Source organism: Trachinotus anak, unplaced genomic scaffold (genome assembly GCF_046630095.1).
Source record: "Trachinotus anak isolate AG129_WGS33_773 ecotype Australia unplaced genomic scaffold, CSIRO_AGI_Tana_v1 ptg000024l, whole genome shotgun sequence".
Taxonomy (NCBI): Eukaryota; Metazoa; Chordata; class Actinopteri; order Carangiformes; family Carangidae; genus Trachinotus; species Trachinotus anak.
The window spans coordinates 10,380,086-10,399,638 of record NW_027273875.1 but is presented as its reverse complement, the minus strand read 5'-3'; the positions used below and the strand labels follow the sequence as shown (position 1 = coordinate 10,399,638).

Here is a 19,553-nt window from a genome sequence, read left to right as displayed (position 1 = left end):
AAAGAAAGACCAACACTGGAGTCCCCATCCTTCATTACGAGACTGTGGATGGATATAAAGATAATATTTAGAAATATATAATATAATTGATTGATAGAAAAATGAATATACTATAATACATCAATATAAATACAAATACACTATGGTATAATATAATAGTTAGGCAATTAAATCCTTTCTATATATGCATATGCAAATAGAACAACAAATGCAATAAAGACTGTATAATAATTCAATGTGTTCAACATATTCTGTATGACCAGGTATGAGTATACTTACTATGGACCACATGTTTTTTGGTTCCTTTTTTTTTTTTAATGAGGAATAAAATAAAACTGTATGTGCCAGAAAATATTATATCATCAGTAAACATATCTATTAATGCCTCCTGGCTGTTGTGTTCATCATTTGTGTCTGCATACTATTTTTGACAACCTGAGACAGTTAACTGTTGATAGTGCTAGCCTTCCATATAAAGTTTTATAATATAAAGTTACTGTTTTGGAAACATGAATAACAGCATGCCCCAATTTCTACTCATGAAGATAGGAATTTGAAAATGTTTCCAGAACTTTCTGACAGCATTACATGCATGCAATATCAATTGCAAAAATGTTCTGCACATGTGCTTTTTCATGTTACATATTTGAATTCTTTACTTGAAGGCTGAAAATAAACTAATCAGTCCTTATAATTTAAAAAAAATCTTTTATTATTATTAATGATCCACATACACAAAAATGTGTACTGAAGGTATATTATTAGTATTATAATAATAACTATGATATATCAATTAATGTAAAAGACCTAGGCTCCCAATTCGAGATGAGGACCGGGGGAAGCCGGGGATCGAACCCCCGACCTTCGGGCTCTATCTCCTCAGCCAGAGCCACCCCATGTTCGTATGAGGGGGCGTTCCGTGACTGTGATTGGCCTACTGTGGGTTTGGTGGCGTAACTGGATCTCTACGTCACGCCCCATCACACCACGCCCCCTGGTCTGCAGGCTGCAGCCGGACCATGGATATAATGCATAGACTGTATATAGATATAATCAAAGACTGTATATAAAAATGATATAATACATCCATGAGCCGGACCCTATTCGAAAATGTGCACATAACATCTCCACAGTTGCCTGATTAAAAGTTATCAAAATAATTTTTGAACTATGAAACATTTCCCAGTTATGAGTACAAAAATGTTTTTTAATGACCTAAAAAACACACATTGTTGCAAATCATTGTCAAAGAAAACGCTCTCAACATTCAGTCTCTCTTCCAAATCTGGCACAAGTCGGACAATAGAGGGCGCCAAAAAGCACGGACATTTACATGTCCCCACAGTTGCTCGGATTTGTACGAAAATTGGGATGAATGACGTGATGATTTGTGAGTGCAGGTAAAGTTTGGTGATGATTGATCTTTGGTGATTGATTGAAGTGGGCGGGACTTATTCCAACAAATCCAATCCATACCACGATTGGCCTTTACCAGTTACATTACACCTCCCATCACAGTGACATTCATTTTATCTGTAGTTCCCAAGGCTTGTACTTCATATAAACTGCCAGACACAGCCTATCTATACCTAAAGTACTAGTAAACACGGCAAAGAAATGTTCATTCAGCGCATTTCCAGCGTTTTTTCGTGCTCGGTGAAGCACAGCTGACACACGGAAGCGCTGACATTTTCCTCCTTTTATTTCTTTCTGTGCTTTGTCATCGCAAAACAGTTTCCCCTGCGTCTGTCTGTGCGGCAGACTGACTGACGGCACCATGGCTTCAAATCCAATCACTTGTCACACACTGGTCTACCGCGCCGGTGTTCACAATGAGATTAGCCGCAGCCTAATAAGCTGTTCTCACTGTGAAACCATAGTGTCTGGTTACATCGCACATATCACACACAAATTTCTGGAGAGGAAAAAAACTGAACACGGCTCAGTCAAATAAACCCACCCCCGCACAGCAGCTCCACCGTCCGACATGTAGCTTCATGCTTTCACCACCAGATGTCACCATTACAACTATAGGCTTCAGTGTGGACATATACATGTTGTGGAGCCACTGACACAAACATATCTGTCAGTGTACACTACATACCTTCAGTCTACACAGCCAGTTAATCCTCCACTTGTGGGCCCGATTGTTGTGTTAAAAAGCCACATTAAAATGCCTTTTACTTCTCCTTTCCATGTTTCATTTTAGACATCTCTCCAAATGCAAAAGAAAACAAATACATCATTTTTAGCAGTGTGGGTTTGTGCTCAAGAAGAATACTGAAGATGAAAGAGTTGTACAGTGGGGGAATCCCAGCCTGAATGTTTATTTGCTCTTTCCAACACATAGCCTATCCACAGCCTAAACTGGCTGCTCAGTTGCTATTAGAGGGAGAGTATGCAGTAAACCAAGTGAGAAAAGCCTAATCTACATTTACATTTTCATATTTATATGTATTTACAAGCAGCAGCTGCAATAACAGTTCCTTTTGTTTGACCTCAAATATTTGGATGATTAGTCAACCATAGAGTTAACAAAGTCGTGCATGACTATGAGGCTGTCTGAAATTTCCACTGTGCTTTTCATTTTTGGAAATACACAGCATATTTGTGCCTAAGAAGAGAGTCTTCACTCCTGTTTCCACTGTGGAAGGAATAGATTGTTTTCTAGCTATGATATTGTCATTACCTTCCTTGGACTTACTGGCAAATGATGATGTGTCTGCTGAACATTTGCCATGAAAAATAAGGGAAGGCTCACAGCAAAAAGTATGAAGTATGATACTGTATAATACTATTAGCTTTTGTTAGACAAACACATGCATCCACAGTGTGTTTTAAGGTCTTTATTCTAAGATTTCACTTTACTGCAACATCCTGTTCATGCCAAATGGTCACATTGTCCAAACATATCAGAATTAACAAACATAAAGTGCGCAATGAAGTGGATCCAGGAAAAAGCTATTACGCCTCGCTGACATCCCTCTTTAAACCCGAGAGAAACAGACAAGTCAGTTGTTTCAAACTGATGACATTTCATATTTGAAGTTGAGAGCCTTCTGGTCGCTGGATCCTTCTGGAACCCTCTTGCAGGATTTAGCTGATTAAAAACAGGACACAATCATTTCTCGTCAAATCTTTATCTCTGTGCATGTGTTTCTGTTTTTTGCTGAGGTCACGTGAAATTTGGCCTACTGTACTGCACTGCATAATTGGAAGACTGATGTTTTTTTAAAAATGTGGATAGTAAATTTGAGAGGAGCCACAATTACAGAGGACAGATCATCATTTTGGATCTGTCACCTTCCCTCATGGGTTCACTCAACTGTACACATTCATTCTCATCCTGTTTCCCCCTCTCCAGTGGAGTGTCACATTAAACAGTGATTTTGTAAATTCAAGAGATTATCTTGGACAAAATAGGAGACTAATTTGCAGAGGGAATGTGTGGAATAATAATACAGTCATGTGTTGGCTCAGGGAGGCAGGAACATGACCTCACTTCAGGGTGCATTCAAAAACAACTTCTCACTTTGTTAGACTGTCTTTCTGTCAGATCCTTTTACGTTTGTTTTCCATTTTTCTGATTTATCCAACCCCTTCTCTCTCTATCCATCTTTCTACCCCCATACACGCAGTCATACACTCCCCCACTGCTTTTCCCTTTTACTCTCCAAAAAGAATGTGCATTCAGCTTGAAGGATTCGTCAGAAGTTATTGCAGAAACCTACACCCTTGGCTTGGATTCCTGCTAAGTGTAAAGGTCACTGTTACTCCCACACATGATGGCAATGGCTGCACAGTTGCGCACATTCAGACACTGTCCGCCCCCCAGCAGACTGCACGTCCTTGCATTCCTGCTTCTGCTGCCTCTTATCAAGACTTAGCGTTAACACAAACACAGCACAGCAGGACCAGGGAATGCTCATTTCTCCAGCTCTGCATGAGCACCAAAGCTGTCAAAGTCCTCAAGTCTTTACCGGTGGCACCAAAACTATATAAAGCAGGCTGTAATACTGAAATGAGAAGCTAACTAAGTAAAATCTCACACGGAGCTGAAGTCATGTGCCACATGCAACTGGAAACACAATCTCTTTGTGGAAACTCTGCTTTTATAGACTGTCCATCCTGCTTGCTTCAGACTTTGATCAAGGTGTTGCAGCTGTGCAGTCGGTAAAAGTGGCTGATTTTATATCATTATTGAAACAGCATTCCCTCCGTAGGCCTCAGTAATATAGGCCAGTGGTTCTCTCATCAGCGAATCTTCACAAAGAATACTCCCCCTTTAAGAGTGTTGTTTTTTGCCTGGATTGTGGGGGCAATAAGACACTCTCTGGCTCAGATGCTATGGAGCCAAAGGAGCCCCTGGGGCTTAGGGAAATACGGTGAGAGGAAAGAGGTTATTTGTTTTATGATACTTTATTGTCTAGGTCTTTTTGGTCCTGTATATTTATTGATTGAAAAAGAAGACTAATGTTAGTAATTTTGTTTGAAAAATATTTTGTCTCGTAAAATAAAGATCTTACGTGTGTGTAAAGGAATGTAAAGATTTATGGCCCTACTTGTTGAGTGCTACAACCATAGAGCCTCAGGCTCTGCTCCCACCTGTGGATCCAGTGATCAGCCAGACACTCAGCATGGACAATGATAGAGCTAATGGCTTCCAAACCAAGTTTCAACCATGTGAAGAACCAGACATCTGCTGTAAAACGATACACTCCTTTCTGACTGTCCTCAAAGCCCCAGCCACAACCTCAGACCTCAGACCAACCATACTTCTCCCCTCTGCCCTTTTTTCCTCGATGCCCCCTCTGTTATGTTGAAATCAGGGTTATTCTGGAGGAAACATCTGGCTCTAATTAAAGCCTTCTCCTCCCTCCCTTCCCAGTCATCCCCCCCTCATGGCTCTTTCTCACTGCTGTTGTCCCTAAAGCATCTGTCTGTCTCTTCATCCATTCTCGAACTCTCTCCCCCCTCCGATTCCTCCCCACTCATTCATACTCTCCGCCCATCCTGCATTAGCAACCTCCTCTTTCCCCCCTGTCTTCACCTCTTGCCTCCTGCTACCATCTCCCTTTTCTGCAATAGTCTACTTTGCTTTGTGTGCACGCGGCATCATGATGCATGTGGGCTTTGTCTGGGGTCTCTCCTTGTTCCTGTCTCTGAGTTTAGGATGGACGAAGGCTCAGCAGACGAATTACACCAGGTGAGGTCATGGTGTGTGAGGAATGTGCGTATTGAATGTGTCCTGGACAGTGTCTTTTTGAAATGAATTCAATCTTCACGTATGTGACTCTGTTGATGTTGTAAATGAGAATACAATCATAGTTTGAACAAATATCGACTAAGTGCTAATTGACGAAGAGTCCACATCTTTACAAAATACTCTGAATTCTTTCCTGTCTCTGTAAGTAAATTCTTTCCAGAGCTCCGTTTGATTGGGCACAGAGTTGTCCTGTTGGTTTTTGGCTCATGATGTAAGGCACACTGAGTTTGCTGTGGCTGAGCCGCCACAGATGTTAATGCTTTTGGCTCTGCTTGTGGGGTCGAATCTGAGCAACTTGGCTCCGGCGCTGGACATCTTGGCTCTGATCAGCAAGGCGTCTGACTTTGCTGGGGTCCTGCTAGCTGAGCTCTTGTATAGCAAGAAACTGTTTTCCAACTGCATCAAATTCAGTTGTCCTGATTGTTGTTTTCTTCTTCCAACAACATGTTTACCTTTTCAGAACTGGGGATTAAATACACATGTTTTTCTAACACTCAATTCTTATGAAATGTGACATTTTCACAGTTGCCCCTAAAACAACTCCTCACAACACAAACAGACTGAAAAATGCCAACAAAAAAAAAAACCCTTCATAATAACAGGCTTTTTCTTCTTGGCCCACAAAAGTATACAAAGGGGTCTGATGTATGCCTGTTGGCAACAGCCTGAAATAGGAAATTTTCCCTTCTGTGAAATGACCATTGACATTCAGTGAGCTCTGTGAGTGTTTGGAAAGCAACAGAATTTAATACATGAAGTGACTGTGAGGTTGGAAAAGTCTGTCAGCTGTAAAAGGTGCTTGTCAGCTATTTCTGCAAGACTGAGCTACAGCTCTTTTTTTGTCCATGCTTCTTCATTTTTATGACAGCATATGAAAAGCAGCAGTTCAACAATATTGTTAAACCATGGTACACAACCAGTGGGATATTTTTTGTCATCACAGCAGCATGACAGCACCCCCATTACTATGACAATCATCAGTTGTGAGTTGTGGCACAACTTCCTATTTCATATTTTAATGGTCATTCTAGTGTTTATTTGTAGAATAAAGATGTAGTTGTAGTAAAATGTGGTGAAGCATTATCAAAATGTACAATGTCACGAAGGAATAAACAAATCTTGAGACACCATCCATACAGAATTACTGAGGGAATCCCTGCTTAAAATATTGCAGTGGATTAGAATAATACCATGGGAAGTCAATATTAGCATTTAGAGACAACAACTGCAACCAAATTTGGCCTTTTAGCTCCTGTTAGCTAGAACCACAACAATGCTACAGTTAAGTTATTCTGAATAAACCAAGCTGCTACTGGAAATAAACACAGCACACAGACTAAACATTCAGCTTTTTAATGTTAGCTTGAGAAGGCTGCTCATACCGCTACCTACCCAGCTTTCTAACTGGCTGGACTGGGTTGAGAACTTGGTCTATTGCTCATTATCGAAGTGAAAAGCCAGTGTTAGCAGTGTAAGCTGGTTCCTAGTGGCTAGAACGACCACAGAGAAAAACAAACTGCCTTTTCCTATCTTTTGCTTTTGACAGAGTTAGGCCTGTCTAACTTTATCTGGGGAACATCTTTAGAATCAAAATGCTGCTGAAGTAACACAAGCTAACATTAGCGGCTGCCCTTAAAACTCACTCTTTACTTTGATGCTTATTATAACCCAACCTCACAATGCTCCCCTGCCAGTAAACCAGCTATAAATAAACAGCTAAAAAACTGCTATTATGAAAATAAGAATGGTAAAATAACATTTTATAAAAATCAATTGAGTTTCAATACTTTCTTACCCTTTTCTTCACAAAATATCATATAAATATACAGTAGATAGATAGATAGCTTTTTAATAAGACTGAACACTGTATAAAACCATCAGTATCACCACATGACTTTTAAAATAAAGTAAGGCCTAAAAGACAGTAGTGTAGACAGTCTGCTAAGTCATTCAAAATACTTGTATCCATGGGGGTTGAGAGTCTCAGTGGACTTGCACTGATGCAGTACAGTTGACTCACAGACAGTCTTTGTCCCCTTCATCACAGGCCTGTGTTCTACTGTGGAGGTGACCTGGTGGCAGACTCAGGGTTTGTTGGCAGTGAAGGGTTCCCAAGCTTCTACAAACCTAACAGCAAATGCACCTGGCGTATTACTGTGAGTCACTTACCCTACAGCACGTCTCCAAACTGACTCCTTCCCCACTCAGTTGTTCACTGTCTGACTCATGTACAATCTTGTTTCCAGGTCCCTGAGGGAAACGTGGTCATGCTCTCCTTCCGCATTTTTGACCTGGAGGCTGACTCACAATGTCGCTATGATTATTTGGATGTTTACAATGGCCATTCCAACTTGGTGCAAAAACTGGGTCGCTTTTGTGGAACTTTTCGGCCTGGCGCTCTTATTTCTACCACAAACACCATGATGTTGGAGATGGTGTCTGATGCTGAGACGCAGGGTAGAGGGTTTGTGGCCTATTTCAGTGGAACCAAACCATATGTGGATGGTACGTGGTCACATTTTAGTGTGGTGATGAAGTTTTTTCTTTCTTTTAATATTCTGTCATTCATACAAATATGCATCAACTCACATTATTATAATTACATATAATTATTTATTCATTTAATTAATCAAACAATTGAAATTTTACATCTTCATGCCCACAAATAAACAAATATGGCAGATGTAATTGGAGCTTCAATCAAAGACAGAGAGACAATGTTATCATCTGACCATTTTCTAATAAGGCAAGCTTTATGAAGGGTTTATAAACTTTAACTAATATTTTTTATGGTAAAGGAATAGTCCCAAAAATGTTGATCTGTTTCAAGTCATTTACTAAAAGCTTCATATATCCATTATAAAACAATGGGCTGCCAGGACTGAAGAATCTCTTTTACTGATTGGACTGTAAGGTCCAATCCAAAGACTAATTTTTATTATAAATAAATTCATAAATCCATTAGTATCAAATAGGAAGGATAAATACTAGCAGAGGCATTTTTCACAGTAACCCTAAATGTGTTCTTATTAAAAGCTAACAAATCTATAAATGACTAGTATTGACTAACTATTAATAAAGCATTAGTTAAAAATTATTAACCCTTAATAAATGTATGTGGCACGTGTGGTACTGAATATTTCAGTTTTGTTTGTCATAAGTCATTGTAGTGAGTGCAGTACAGAAGAAAATAGGATCTACTTCCAGACCATACAGCTTGCACAATATTTTTCACTTATGAATACAATTGCAAGATTTAGTGTATCAGTTGTGTAACTAATATCTTTAACTTCCAGATAGTTGATGTCACAAGATCAATAATTGATTAAATTCCAAACTCAAAAGTGAAAAAAAAAAATCAACAAGAAAACACTTTATTTTAAAGTTAGTGAAGAGGATAACAATTTACCACTGTCCTCTTTCATTATCCTCATGGAGTATGTACAACATATTTCAGACCAACAGTTCTGTGGGGGGAAGATAACAAAAGCCCAGGGAGAGATCATGACGCCCAACTGGCCTGACAAGAAATACCCACCAGGAACCAGCTGCTCTTGGCTTATCACTGTGGAGCCTGATATGGTCGGCTGCACACTCACTCCCAGCATGCAAACATTTCATTTGGCAAAGTCTTTACATACCTAACAAGGAAGACCAAGCTTCAATGATCATTTAAAGTCATATTTCCGTTTCTGTTTGGGTACCAGGTAATCCTTGTGAAGTTTAATAAGTTCGTCTTGGAGGCTGACACCTATTGTCGGTTTGACTATGTGGCATTCTTTAACGGTGGAGAGAACGATGATTCACGTCTGATTGGAAAATACTGTGGTGATCAGGCCCCGGAGTGAGTGACAGACGTTTTTAAAGCTATTTGTTGGCCATTAAAGTGATTTTAAATCATTTATTCATAACTTTAACACCTCTTCCATTTCCTATGTCCTGTGCAGACCCATTATTACCAGTGGCAACGTGCTACTGGTCCAGTTTGTGTCTGACCTCAGTGTGACATCAGATGGATTCCTTGCCCACTATACCAGCGTCCCTCGTGGTTCTCAGATCACAACAGTCGACTCAGGAGCCGGTACGAGGTCCATCCCCCAAAAACCTGCAGTCAAACCTGCTGCACCTGAACACCCAGCCACTGCAAAACCTGCCCCCACCCCCAAGTATGTGCCACCCCCTAAGCCCACCAGTAGACCCAGACCAGTCAAGCCTACGAGAGGCCATGGAAAGGATACCACAGGCCAGGACAGGAGGGTGGCAGTCACAAGGCCAAATGGAAAGAAGCCTGGTGAGAGATGTTATGTGGATGTGTTTGTTTCCTTAAACAGAAGGTGTCTACATCTAATTTACCATTTGTGTGTTCTTTATGCTTTTAGTCCCTCAAAATCCTCTGTGTGCCAAAGCCTGTAAAAGAGATGGAACTATCAAGACCAGTTTCTGCGCCAGTGAATTTGGTGAGTTTGCTGCTGTTCACATACACAACAAATATCCAATTTGGATGTTGTGTTCTGACTGAGCCTTCCTGTTTCCAGTGTTAACTGGGAAGGTGACCTCCCTGGCCCCTGGGCCCCGTGGCACTCTTCTTGTTAGCGTCTCCCTAATTAGGACCTACAAGGCAGGTCGACTAACCATCACCCAAGTGGGAGAAACCATGTCGGTTAAGCTGGTATCACAGTGCAAGAAATGCCCGTTATTCCGAAGAGGTACGAACTTTTGGAATCACATGATTACATACACGACAGATCGTTAGTATAACACTAATCAATCTCTGTGATCATTTTTCTTTCCGATAGGTGTCAACTACATTATCATGGGTCAAGTTGATGAAAACGGACGTGGGACCCTGGAACCTGGTGCATTTACAGCTGCCTACAAAGCCCCACATCACAAATTATTAACAAATATCCAGAACCAACCTTGTTAACCTCACACATCTGTCCAGGCCAGGAAATGAAGACGACATATCAGAAACACAAATCCAGACTTTTCAATGTGAAATAGGCTACATATCTATTGAAGCACAAAACTGCAGTGAAACGTAACTTCATTTTTATCCAACATTTTAAACACCTGCCAAACCTTATGTTTGTAATTTATATATGAATAAAGGTATTATATCTCTTACACGTATCTGACTGCATAATTATTTACACATTTTCAGCTGTAGCTCTCTCACTCCAGCTGAGACTGTTAGAGTTATGTCTCTGTCGCCACCAAGTGGCTCTGGAGGGTAATAGCGCTCAAGCTAAGCTTTGCTTACAGCTTGTTTTCCAAAGCACATCTGGATTTAAAACCCTGTGACATAAATTGGCCACTAGTCATTTGGTCTACAATCATAGTAGAAAATAATAAGAAAATATCTTGTGATATTTGCTAGAGTTTTTTAACCGAGTGTGGAGTAAAATAAGCACTGTAATAAAATATCTAAAATGCCCAATTCTGACACTGTGCCATTAGATTGCAATTAAAAAAATTAACATTTGCTTCAAAAGATGCTCTTTTTTTAGTATCTGCCATGACCTTGTGACCGGTCCAAGATTATTTAGTATCAGCTCTGAGCTATTTTTTCAGAAGAAATAATTAGTTGAAGAAGTGATTAAATAAATGAATGAAGCTTGCGGTGGTCAAAACTGACTGAAAATGCAGACCTGAATAGCACAATGTGAACAAATTATACAAATTGTTCATAGTATGTTCAGTTTTATCCTAGCAGCAGAATGAACAGCAGTGTGACAAACTGTACTGTGGATTTAATATATTTAATACTACACTGTGTCTATATCTGCTGAACAGGCATCAAGGGCCAGATGTCAGTACCTGTCTGCTTTTGCTTGATTTGGTGAAATATATGACATAATGTGACATAACAATAACAAGACAACTGAAAACAAATATGCAATAAATAAAGCTTATTATTTAATGTCATTTCAACATACTGCTTACAAAAGACTGGAGATATTTTCCATGAAGTAGATTTGAAATTAAGAAAGATTATTTTGTTTAACGGTGTATCATTATTTACGATCAGAATTTACCCTCTGGGTTAATGTGATTTAATGAGCAAATAGATGTGGTTGCAATTCCTAACAATCACCAACAGAGGTGGTTAAGGGTCAAAAATAAATTCAAATGTCTTTGTTTATTTAGAGTAATTTTCCCTTCAAGCACAAGTTATGTGGTTCCACTTGAAATGTATTATCAATTTTTTAAAGATTGTTATTTGGCAGAAACACAATTTAAAAGGTAAATAGCAGCTGAACTCACACCAAGTATAAATTGGTCTACGATGTATAAAAATCTGATTTTAATGAGTAACATTAACATCTAATATCACTGCTAACATACAGAGTGCAGTGCTGGAAAGTAGCTAAGCACATTTATTTGTAAGTACATTTTTACTTTACTTGAGTATTTTCATTTTTTATTTACCCCCTCTACTACAACTGGATAGGACATACTTTTTACTTTACTACAGTTATTTGACTGTAGTGCAGTTATTAGGTACTTTTCAAATTCAGATTGGTAATACAAGATATAATCAAAAGACAAATTATTATTTACTATTACAGACTGAGCTACATGACAGAAAATATAATGTTAACATTTTCCATCACTAATACACTGTGCTTATGGCTTTACAGTGAATACAACTGAATGTGCAGAGTCAATAAATAAAGGATACTGATGGTAAGATGACAGATATACTCTATCACACCTGTATAAATGTTGTCCCATAAATGCCTGTGGATTAAAATAACTGTAACCAGGACATGCCCTTGACTCTGATGACTCATCACACAATGCCACAATCCAACGAAAATCCAAAGAATTGCAAGAATGACGCAGGATGGAGGTTTCCATACTGTAGGACAAAAATGTTTTGTTCATCAGAGTATTTTATACTTTGCTGAACTTTACCTCCATCCGTTTTGACTGAAACTGGCTCATTTGATGAAACACAAAATTTAGGGCGCGCAACACTTTATTGTAAAAAGGTATAAAAATACATGGGGAATAGTATAAAAAGGCAATACAGACGTCCAAATAATCAATATAAAAGATGAAATATGATGGATTTTTACAATGGCTGTAGAAATGTAAATACAATTTGCAATTTGCTTAAAAAAAAAAAAAAGCCAGACTCAACTCTAGTCATTTAACAGGGATAAAACTAGATACAATCCTCCTCTCCTCTCCTCTCCTCTCCTCTCCTCTCCTCTCCTCTCCTCTCCTCTCCTCTCCTCTCCTCTCCTCTCCTACACCCACACACTGCCTTTCCTCTCTCTCTCTGAGCCTCCCTGCTGCCCGCAGCAGCCTCCTCTCCCCCCGCGGCGTGAGGCAGGCAGGTTCTTGTAGACGGCACGGCTGTAGGGAATGAAACACAGGCCCAGCTGGAGGTGTCGGGCCAGGCGACAGTAGGCAGCCAGTGCCAGGACCAGCAGAGGAGTGAGCAGCAGAAAACCTACAACCAGCAGAGCCACGCAGCCAGTGTCATCCAGAATGTCTGAGCAATACAGAGATGTCCCATGAGGCTGCACCTGGAGAACAGGAGGAGGAGGAACATGGATGAATAGTGGCATGGTTACAAATAATGAAGTAGGGTAGAGGGCAAACACAAACACTCACACACAAACACATAAAACTACCTCCAGCTTTGCAGTATGTCCCCCTCTAACCTGTACTCTGGTTCCATATTACACACTAATTCTAAGGAAGTTTTGTTTATGTAGTGTGACCTAATCTGAAAAACGAATAATTAAGTATATTTGGAAAAATCACCACACACTAAATCTGGTGGATTTTTGGGTGTCCTGTGGGTGTACATTACAGCCCCACATTGCACTTCATACAGGAACTGGAGCAGCTTAGTCACAGCTGCAAAAAATTAAAATGAAGCTGCAGTAAGATCTTGAAAAACAGTATCAAATCTCTGGAAAAACACCTCTCTTTGTCCTGGAGTAGTTAATTGGCAGTGATTTGATTGACAGTCTATATCATTTTCTGTTAGTACAAAGCATATCTTGGATATTGACTTCCATCCATGTATGACCTACTGCTTTTAAATCTGCACCCTTTCTCACTAATGTCAGTAAAACATGACAGGTTTCCACAGGAGACCATTACCGTGGAGTGGCAGAGGAAGCCGAATACGATCATACTAAGAGCAGGGGTGAGGATGGTGCCGAACACGACGCTGGCCAGCAAGGCATTGATCAGTGCGATGATCAGATTCTGGGCAGTGACCAGCACAGAGCATGCCCAGCAGTCCAGAGAGCCCCTCAACTCCAGGGGGCTTTCAGCAGCCTCGCTTCCCCCTGGTGAGTATGGAGGAGGCACCACAACCCCTGACCCCGCTCTGGAGAGGGAGCGTGGTTCAGACTGGGCCTGCTCAGATACCGTCTTCTCCAGCGTCCCGTTCCGTGACAGGCTCATCTTGTTTTTGGTCTAAACTGCAGGAAAAAAAAAAACTGTTCATGTACACATCATGTAATAAATGAAGCCGCCCAATATTCAGAATTATAGTGATTAGTTGTTTTAACTCTGCCATCAGGACGACTATCCACTAAAAACATGGAAGGCTAAAGACTATAAATCCATTAAGTAATGGTCTCCTTAAATAATGTGGTGAAAGGTGTGGAAAGTCAACAAAGATAACTGCACAGTTCTAAGTGCAAGGAAATGGGCTCCACTGACCCCACCTCCAAACTCCAGGATAACCACCACCCAGAACAATGAGCCCAGAGCAGCTGGAAAACTCTGAACAGTCTGAGTGTCAGAACAATGTTATGACTTTGACTGTCAAAGAACAAATGTGCTTTTTTCACATTAATGAGCTTTGATTCCCTCATCTTATTTCGTTTCACTGTTATTAAATCTACAGACTTGGTTGTTTCCACATGACACATTGTAATCACAGGGGCACATTCTAATCACAAGTTCCACCATTTCCCCCTGTTTTCAATTGTCTTACCAGCTACTGCTCTTATGCCTTGTGAACACAAGGGTTATACAAGCCCTCTTGATTTTTTTTACCCTGTTAACAACATTTTAAGTAAGTTACTGTTCACCAAATTCATACCAGGCCAACTCCCATCATCACCTCGCTCTTTGTGATGCTCCATAAAGAGACAATTCATGTCATATGATTTCATCCAACAACCCGGTGGCCTAAGGACAATTTTTTAAACATGTCAGCCTGGAGCCTGGAGCTGGAACACTTGACATCATTAATTGGATCAACCCCGTCAAAATCAATTTCTCCATAATCACAGGAAACTACATATTGTTATTTTGGATGTTTTATAAGAGGCATGTACTGCATTCATTTAAGTAAAACGAGCCCTTTCAAGGATTGGCCTTTTTCAACATAGTTTTATTTAAAAAAAAAACTGTTTTGTACTCACTATGTGGTAAACCTGATGATGTGGCCTCTTGCAGTTTGATGGTGGCAACAGATGATGGGACCCTGAGAGACCTGAAGAGCGGTGAGTGGTCGGAGACACCGAGAATCTCAAGAATTTCCTCCTGATGTATGTCTTTTCTTGAAGGTGGTATCCAAGTATAGTTGAGTTTCTATCTAAAATCTAAAATCTAAAATCTTTTCCTTCTGTTTTCTGGCCTATTTCCAAATAAAAAAAAAGAAAAAAGACAGAAAGAAAAGAAGTCATCAGATATTTGCCTGTTGTTATGAATCCAAACTTCTCCCTCAGACTTCTCTGAGTGGGTCAGAAAAGAGCTTTGGAGACATGAAGCAAATTCTGCTTTCCCACCGGCTTCACTGCTTCCTTCCCTGACATTCTGTTTCCTCACTCTGACTCCAGTTTGAGATATGACTGAGTGTGTGAGCGGTTACGAGTGTGTGTGAGTGTGTATCCTGTGTTGCCTCTAATGTGAATGCACAGAAAGCAGGCTGGGCTGTGTTAAAGACTGCTGCTGCTGGTGGTGGGCAGGGGAGCGGTGGAGGGTTTCTGTGATAACCCCTGGAACCAGGGGGAGGGTGGAAGAGTGTTTATTTGGATAGATTAGAGAAGTCAGGGTATGCTGCCCACTCCACAACACTTTACACCCTCACTGAGCACTTTCTCTGCTCCACCAACAAACACTGAAAGGGTGAGTTTTAAAATTCGAAACAGCTGGGCTGGTTTTATATTGATTTCTATAATGAGAAAATATATGCAACCACTATACAATTACAACTAACCCCACTCTGAGGCTTCCACACTGACTTCACCACACTACATTCATCATCACATTATACTCTACTGATGAGGGTGCGACCAATAAGACAGCTCTACTCAACTACTGGAGCTGTGAAATAATAAGGTAAAGGGCAAGCCAGAGTTGCTGTTTTAGAAGCAGGACTGACAGAGGATTGGCCCTTGACCTTTTGATGAAAAACAGAGCTCTGCTCTCAGAAAACATAAGGAAATGAGGATGGGGGAGAACATTGACTAATTTGGCGGGGAAAAGAGACTGCCATGGGACTGATAAGAAACCAGAGGGGCTCAGTTCAAAGGGTGAAATTAGTATTTTGATATGAAGTCTCATTTCTCCATCTCACACTGGGCATCTTTGTTTATTTATTTCTACACAGGAGTAGATATATATACTCCCTGGAGAGAATAGGGGCATTTGAACATTTTGTACAGGGAACAATGATCAAAGAGAACATGGCATTAGTCCTCTGGCTAAAAAAATGTGGGAGCAGTGCATGGATGGTTTTGCCATTAACAGTGCCACAGAGTGTGCTGTTTATATGCGTATGTCAGTGTCTGAGGGGGTTGGTAGAGGAAGAGCAGTCTTCCTGTCCTTGGAACTGGGATATCCGCTGCAGTGACCACGCTCTGCGATGAGGTGTCCCTGCGTCTTAGCCTTTGGCAGCCTCATGTCCTCTTACCCAGGAGACTGAGGGACAAATAAATGACTAGTTCATTGCATTTGGTGCCCTGACGATTGTTATTTGCAGTTTTTAAAATGGTTTAATGTTAGTCTGCATGTGTTACATTATTTTAGCTTATAACCTGTTTTTTGTATTTATTTATTTTTATAATTGGCAGTATGTAAACTATAGGTTCAGTATGACTGTGTCCCTTCATTCAAGCATCCAGGACACACTATTGCTTAAAAAGAAAAACAGACAGAGATTGACATATTATTCAGATTATCTCTTGTTACTTTTGGAGTGATTTCCACCCTAAATAAATGGAGCAGCTGCAGTTTGCAGCTTTGACAAGATGGTATCATGAAAGCATTGGAGGGAAAATAAATGAGTAATGCTCTCTCCAGCTACAACATCAACTCTTAGGGAAGTCTTCTGAGCAAACTGGTCCAGTAGAGCCACCCAGTGGCCATCAGCTAGAGACTGTGAGTAAAGGGCAGCTGACGTGAACCGTGGGACCACAAATACCAATCATCTACAAACTGTCAGGTCTGACTCAGCTTTCCTGTGATTTTCTTGTTACCATTGTTTTTTTTCAAAGCTGCTTTTTTAATTTCATGTTGTTACTCAGAAGTTGATACAAGACTGAAGCAAACTAAGTGTTGTCTCCTCAAAATGAATCAATAATATAGCTAAAAATTTATAAAAGATATCCATTAAAATTATTTTAACGATTTTACGATGTGAAATATATAAATTGATAGTATACTGTATATTCTCTGTATTTATCCATGTATTAATGTATTTTTTCCATTTCTTTATATATTCATTTCCAGATTAATTTATTTCTCAATAGGTATTTATCTCACCTTATTTGTGAGACACGACAAAATGTTTGCAGGCTCACTGTGACACACTAACACACTGTCAAACAGTAAGAGGTGACATCCATGCCAGCAGCTGTGTGGGGATTTACTTATGCACAGCAGTGCTTTCAACTAAATGCTAACATTAGTGTCTCAACGACATTCTCACTGTAACAGAACAAATGTGCTGATGCAAAGCAGGTGTATTTACCACACAATTTTAATTTAGCTTGTCAGCATGCTAGCATTTGCTAAATCACTAAAACACAGCTAAAGTCATTAGCTTTACAGGTATTCAGTCATAAATTGGACAATTAATTTGACCAGATGATCCATCCAAGGATCATTCAAGTAGACACTGAGATATTTAACCAAATAAATGAAAACTGCAATGCTAGTGATGCTAAGCAGAGAAGTGAGGGGCTCACTGAAGTCAGCAGGATTCATCTTCTGAGGACAAATAGCTGTTGAGATTGTCTGGACCAAAGTGACGGACCGAATGCAAGACAGTAAACCCAGAGGTCTGCACATGTCCACCTCTCTGCAACAGTTCAGTAACTCAAATAATGGTTCAGTGTTTTCGTGTATAAAATGAAGCACTGTATCAAAACACTACTGAAGTTCACGTCACATGGAAATGTCTTCCTTACGTCAAACCAGACTCAGGTGGAAGCCAGTTTCATGCCTATCAAGTAGTTATCAGGTTGGGGTAAAATGTTGCTTTCTAAACACAATACATCTTGTCCTGTATGAGGTGCAATATGAAAAAAATTATAAAATTCTTGCAGCAAAGGTTTTCAAATGAAACTATGTTGGCAGTAAATGTCAAACCACATCTCCTTCCTCCGGAGCTGAGAACAGATCAAACTATCCATCAAATCTTTTTGGACATTTAAGGAAAGCAGGCCTGAATACCTGCAGATAGTATTGAATCAGTCAAGTTTTGTTCTCCACACAAAAGACAGCAACCGGTGAGACGGAGAGGAAATCAAAGGCAAAGACTCGTTGTTGAATAATTTATCAAAACATTTTATTTTCTTGAACAACAATACAATATGTCACAGAAAAATCACAGAGGGATTTAAGACAGGTCTGGCTCAGGTTTTCTTCTATGTAAGTTCTTTTTGAAACAATAAGTGCAGCATAAATCAAACAAGTCAAGAGGAAAAAAAGCATTATTACATCCTTCAAATAATATTAATAATGAGGACAAGACACAAAAAACAAAACCCCGACGCCATTTAAAGTCACATCCCTAAAAGTCTCTGCAAAAGAGTCAAGAATTACAACTACTGCTAATGCTCATCATAAAACCACTAATGCCTCACAAGATTATGAATTTCATACAATGGAAATAAAGTTAAAAAAGATCTTTTATTTATCTGTTCGATACAGTACAAAGACATCATTCCATTTCCGTTACCAGTAAACTGTGTTGAAATGGTTCGAAGCACCAGCTGGTTGGTTTGAGCCGTATCAGTTACTTATGTTCATACATCATTATATGCTGTTTAATGAGGGGGCATTGAGGCAAGGAGGGGTCTAGCACCATGAAAATTAAACCGCCCCCCTGATTGCACTTCCCCTATCCACACATTATGATCATATTACATCTTTAAAATACCTTGTAGCCCCTTATCAAGTGAAGTACCCTTTGAAATGCAATAAATATATAAGAAAACAACCATGTACAGTATAAATAATGTCACAATTTACAATTTTCCATTTTCTCTGTAATTCAAAAATCAGAAACTGACAACAAAAAGAGGTATAAAAGTGGGAAGAAATTCCCATTGCAGTAATTTAAACTAGATTAAAACAGAATATTTAGGGTGTATTATAATATAGCAACAACAGAAACAAACGACTGAGGTGGACAAATTTGACCATATACAAATTAGATTTTTGATTGAGAACAAAACTACATAAGTCTCCTAGTAAACCTGAAAACAGATACATTATGTACATGAAATGGTGTGCACAGACTAACGAGGGAAGGGGTAAGATCTGAAAATTGTCATTTGTGGGGATTTTATTACAGTGGTTACACAGCAGTAATACTGAACATCCATTTAAATGACAAAAACAGGCCTAACCTGTTAATACAGTCTGGCGTGGTATGCGATAACCAAACTTTATGTATTTTCAAAGTACTCTGAAGTAGAGCTAGACCAACTCAGCTGATATTAACTAACTGCAGGAATCGGTGAATATGTCGCCCAACAAGTATCAAATACTTGCAGTACAGAGATGCCAAACAATGTTTGAGGTCATGGTTTTTCCACCAGGGAGCAGTGACCAGGTGATTTTTCAGCGTAGTAAATATACTGGTCATAATTCTTTAGAAAACAAATCTGAATGATCCTTATCAATATTGTTTGTTAATGTTATGTTAATGTTTTTTTGTTGTTATAACATTATAATCAAAAACTAAGCATAAGGAAACTACAACATGACAAAAATAGTTCATGAAATGTAAAAAATAAAAAATACAGTAAATCAACAAATTCAACTGTTTGTAAATGCTGATGAAAAAAGA

At 39.5% G+C, this 19,553-nt stretch overlaps 2 protein-coding genes across 4 annotated transcripts; one reads left to right on the top strand and one right to left on the bottom strand.

Moving 5' to 3' along the window:
- The first annotated feature begins 4,919 nt into the window (after nt 1-4,919).
- Nucleotides 4,920-10,393, top strand: pcolcea (procollagen C-endopeptidase enhancer a). Its single transcript, XM_071460820.1, has 9 exons — nt 4,920-5,206; nt 7,314-7,422; nt 7,513-7,771; nt 8,724-8,848; nt 8,974-9,110; nt 9,214-9,557; nt 9,646-9,723; nt 9,802-9,972; nt 10,063-10,393. The coding sequence occupies exons 1-9, from the start codon at nt 5,118-5,120 to the stop codon at nt 10,191-10,193; spliced, it is 1,443 nt and encodes a 480-aa protein (XP_071316921.1). The 5' UTR covers nt 4,920-5,117; the 3' UTR covers nt 10,194-10,393.
- Nucleotides 10,394-11,163: 770 nt separating this feature from the next.
- tmem88a (transmembrane protein 88 a) lies at nt 11,164-15,191 on the bottom strand. 3 transcript variants are annotated; one of them, XM_071460822.1, is made up of 4 exons: nt 14,674-15,191; nt 13,394-13,714; nt 12,536-12,807; nt 11,164-12,500 (listed from the first exon to the last, which is right to left on the bottom strand). In XM_071460822.1, exons 2-4 carry the CDS (start codon nt 13,700-13,702, stop codon nt 12,422-12,424), a joined length of 660 nt encoding a protein of 219 aa, XP_071316923.1. In that variant the 5' UTR covers nt 13,703-13,714; nt 14,674-15,191; the 3' UTR covers nt 11,164-12,421. The 3 variants fall into 3 exon arrangements, with proteins under 3 accessions (XP_071316923.1, XP_071316922.1, XP_071316924.1); XM_071460821.1 differs by having other exon boundaries at nt 13,394-13,719; nt 14,674-15,187; XM_071460823.1 differs by having other exon boundaries at nt 11,164-12,807; nt 13,394-13,719; nt 14,674-15,184.
- Between the last annotated feature and the right edge of the window lie 4,362 nt (nt 15,192-19,553).

What these genes read in the sequence shown, in the direction of transcription:
- pcolcea (XM_071460820.1), top strand. Translation starts at nt 5,118, where the DNA reads ATGATGCATGTGGGCTTTGTCTGGGGTCTCTCCTTGTTCCTGTCTCTG. An exon ending in CAGCAGACGAATTACACCAG is followed by an intron (nt 5,207 to 7,313) that starts GTGAGGTCATGG and finishes CCTTCATCACAG; the next exon opens with GCCTGTGTTCTACTGTGGAG. An exon ending in TCACTGTGGAGCCTGATATG is followed by an intron (nt 8,849 to 8,973) that starts GTCGGCTGCACA and finishes TTTGGGTACCAG; the next exon opens with GTAATCCTTGTGAAGTTTAA.
- tmem88a (XM_071460822.1), bottom strand. Translation starts at nt 13,702, where the DNA reads ATGAGCCTGTCACGGAACGGGACGCTGGAGAAGACGGTATCTGAGCAG. An exon ending in GCTTCCTCTGCCACTCCACG is followed by an intron (nt 12,808 to 13,393) that starts GTAATGGTCTCC and finishes CCTGTTCTCCAG; the next exon opens with GTGCAGCCTCATGGGACATC. An exon ending in AGAGAGAGGAAAGGCAGTGT is followed by an intron (nt 12,501 to 12,535) that starts GTGGGTGTAGGA and finishes AGGAGAGGAGAG; the next exon opens with GAGAGGAGAGGAGAGGAGAG.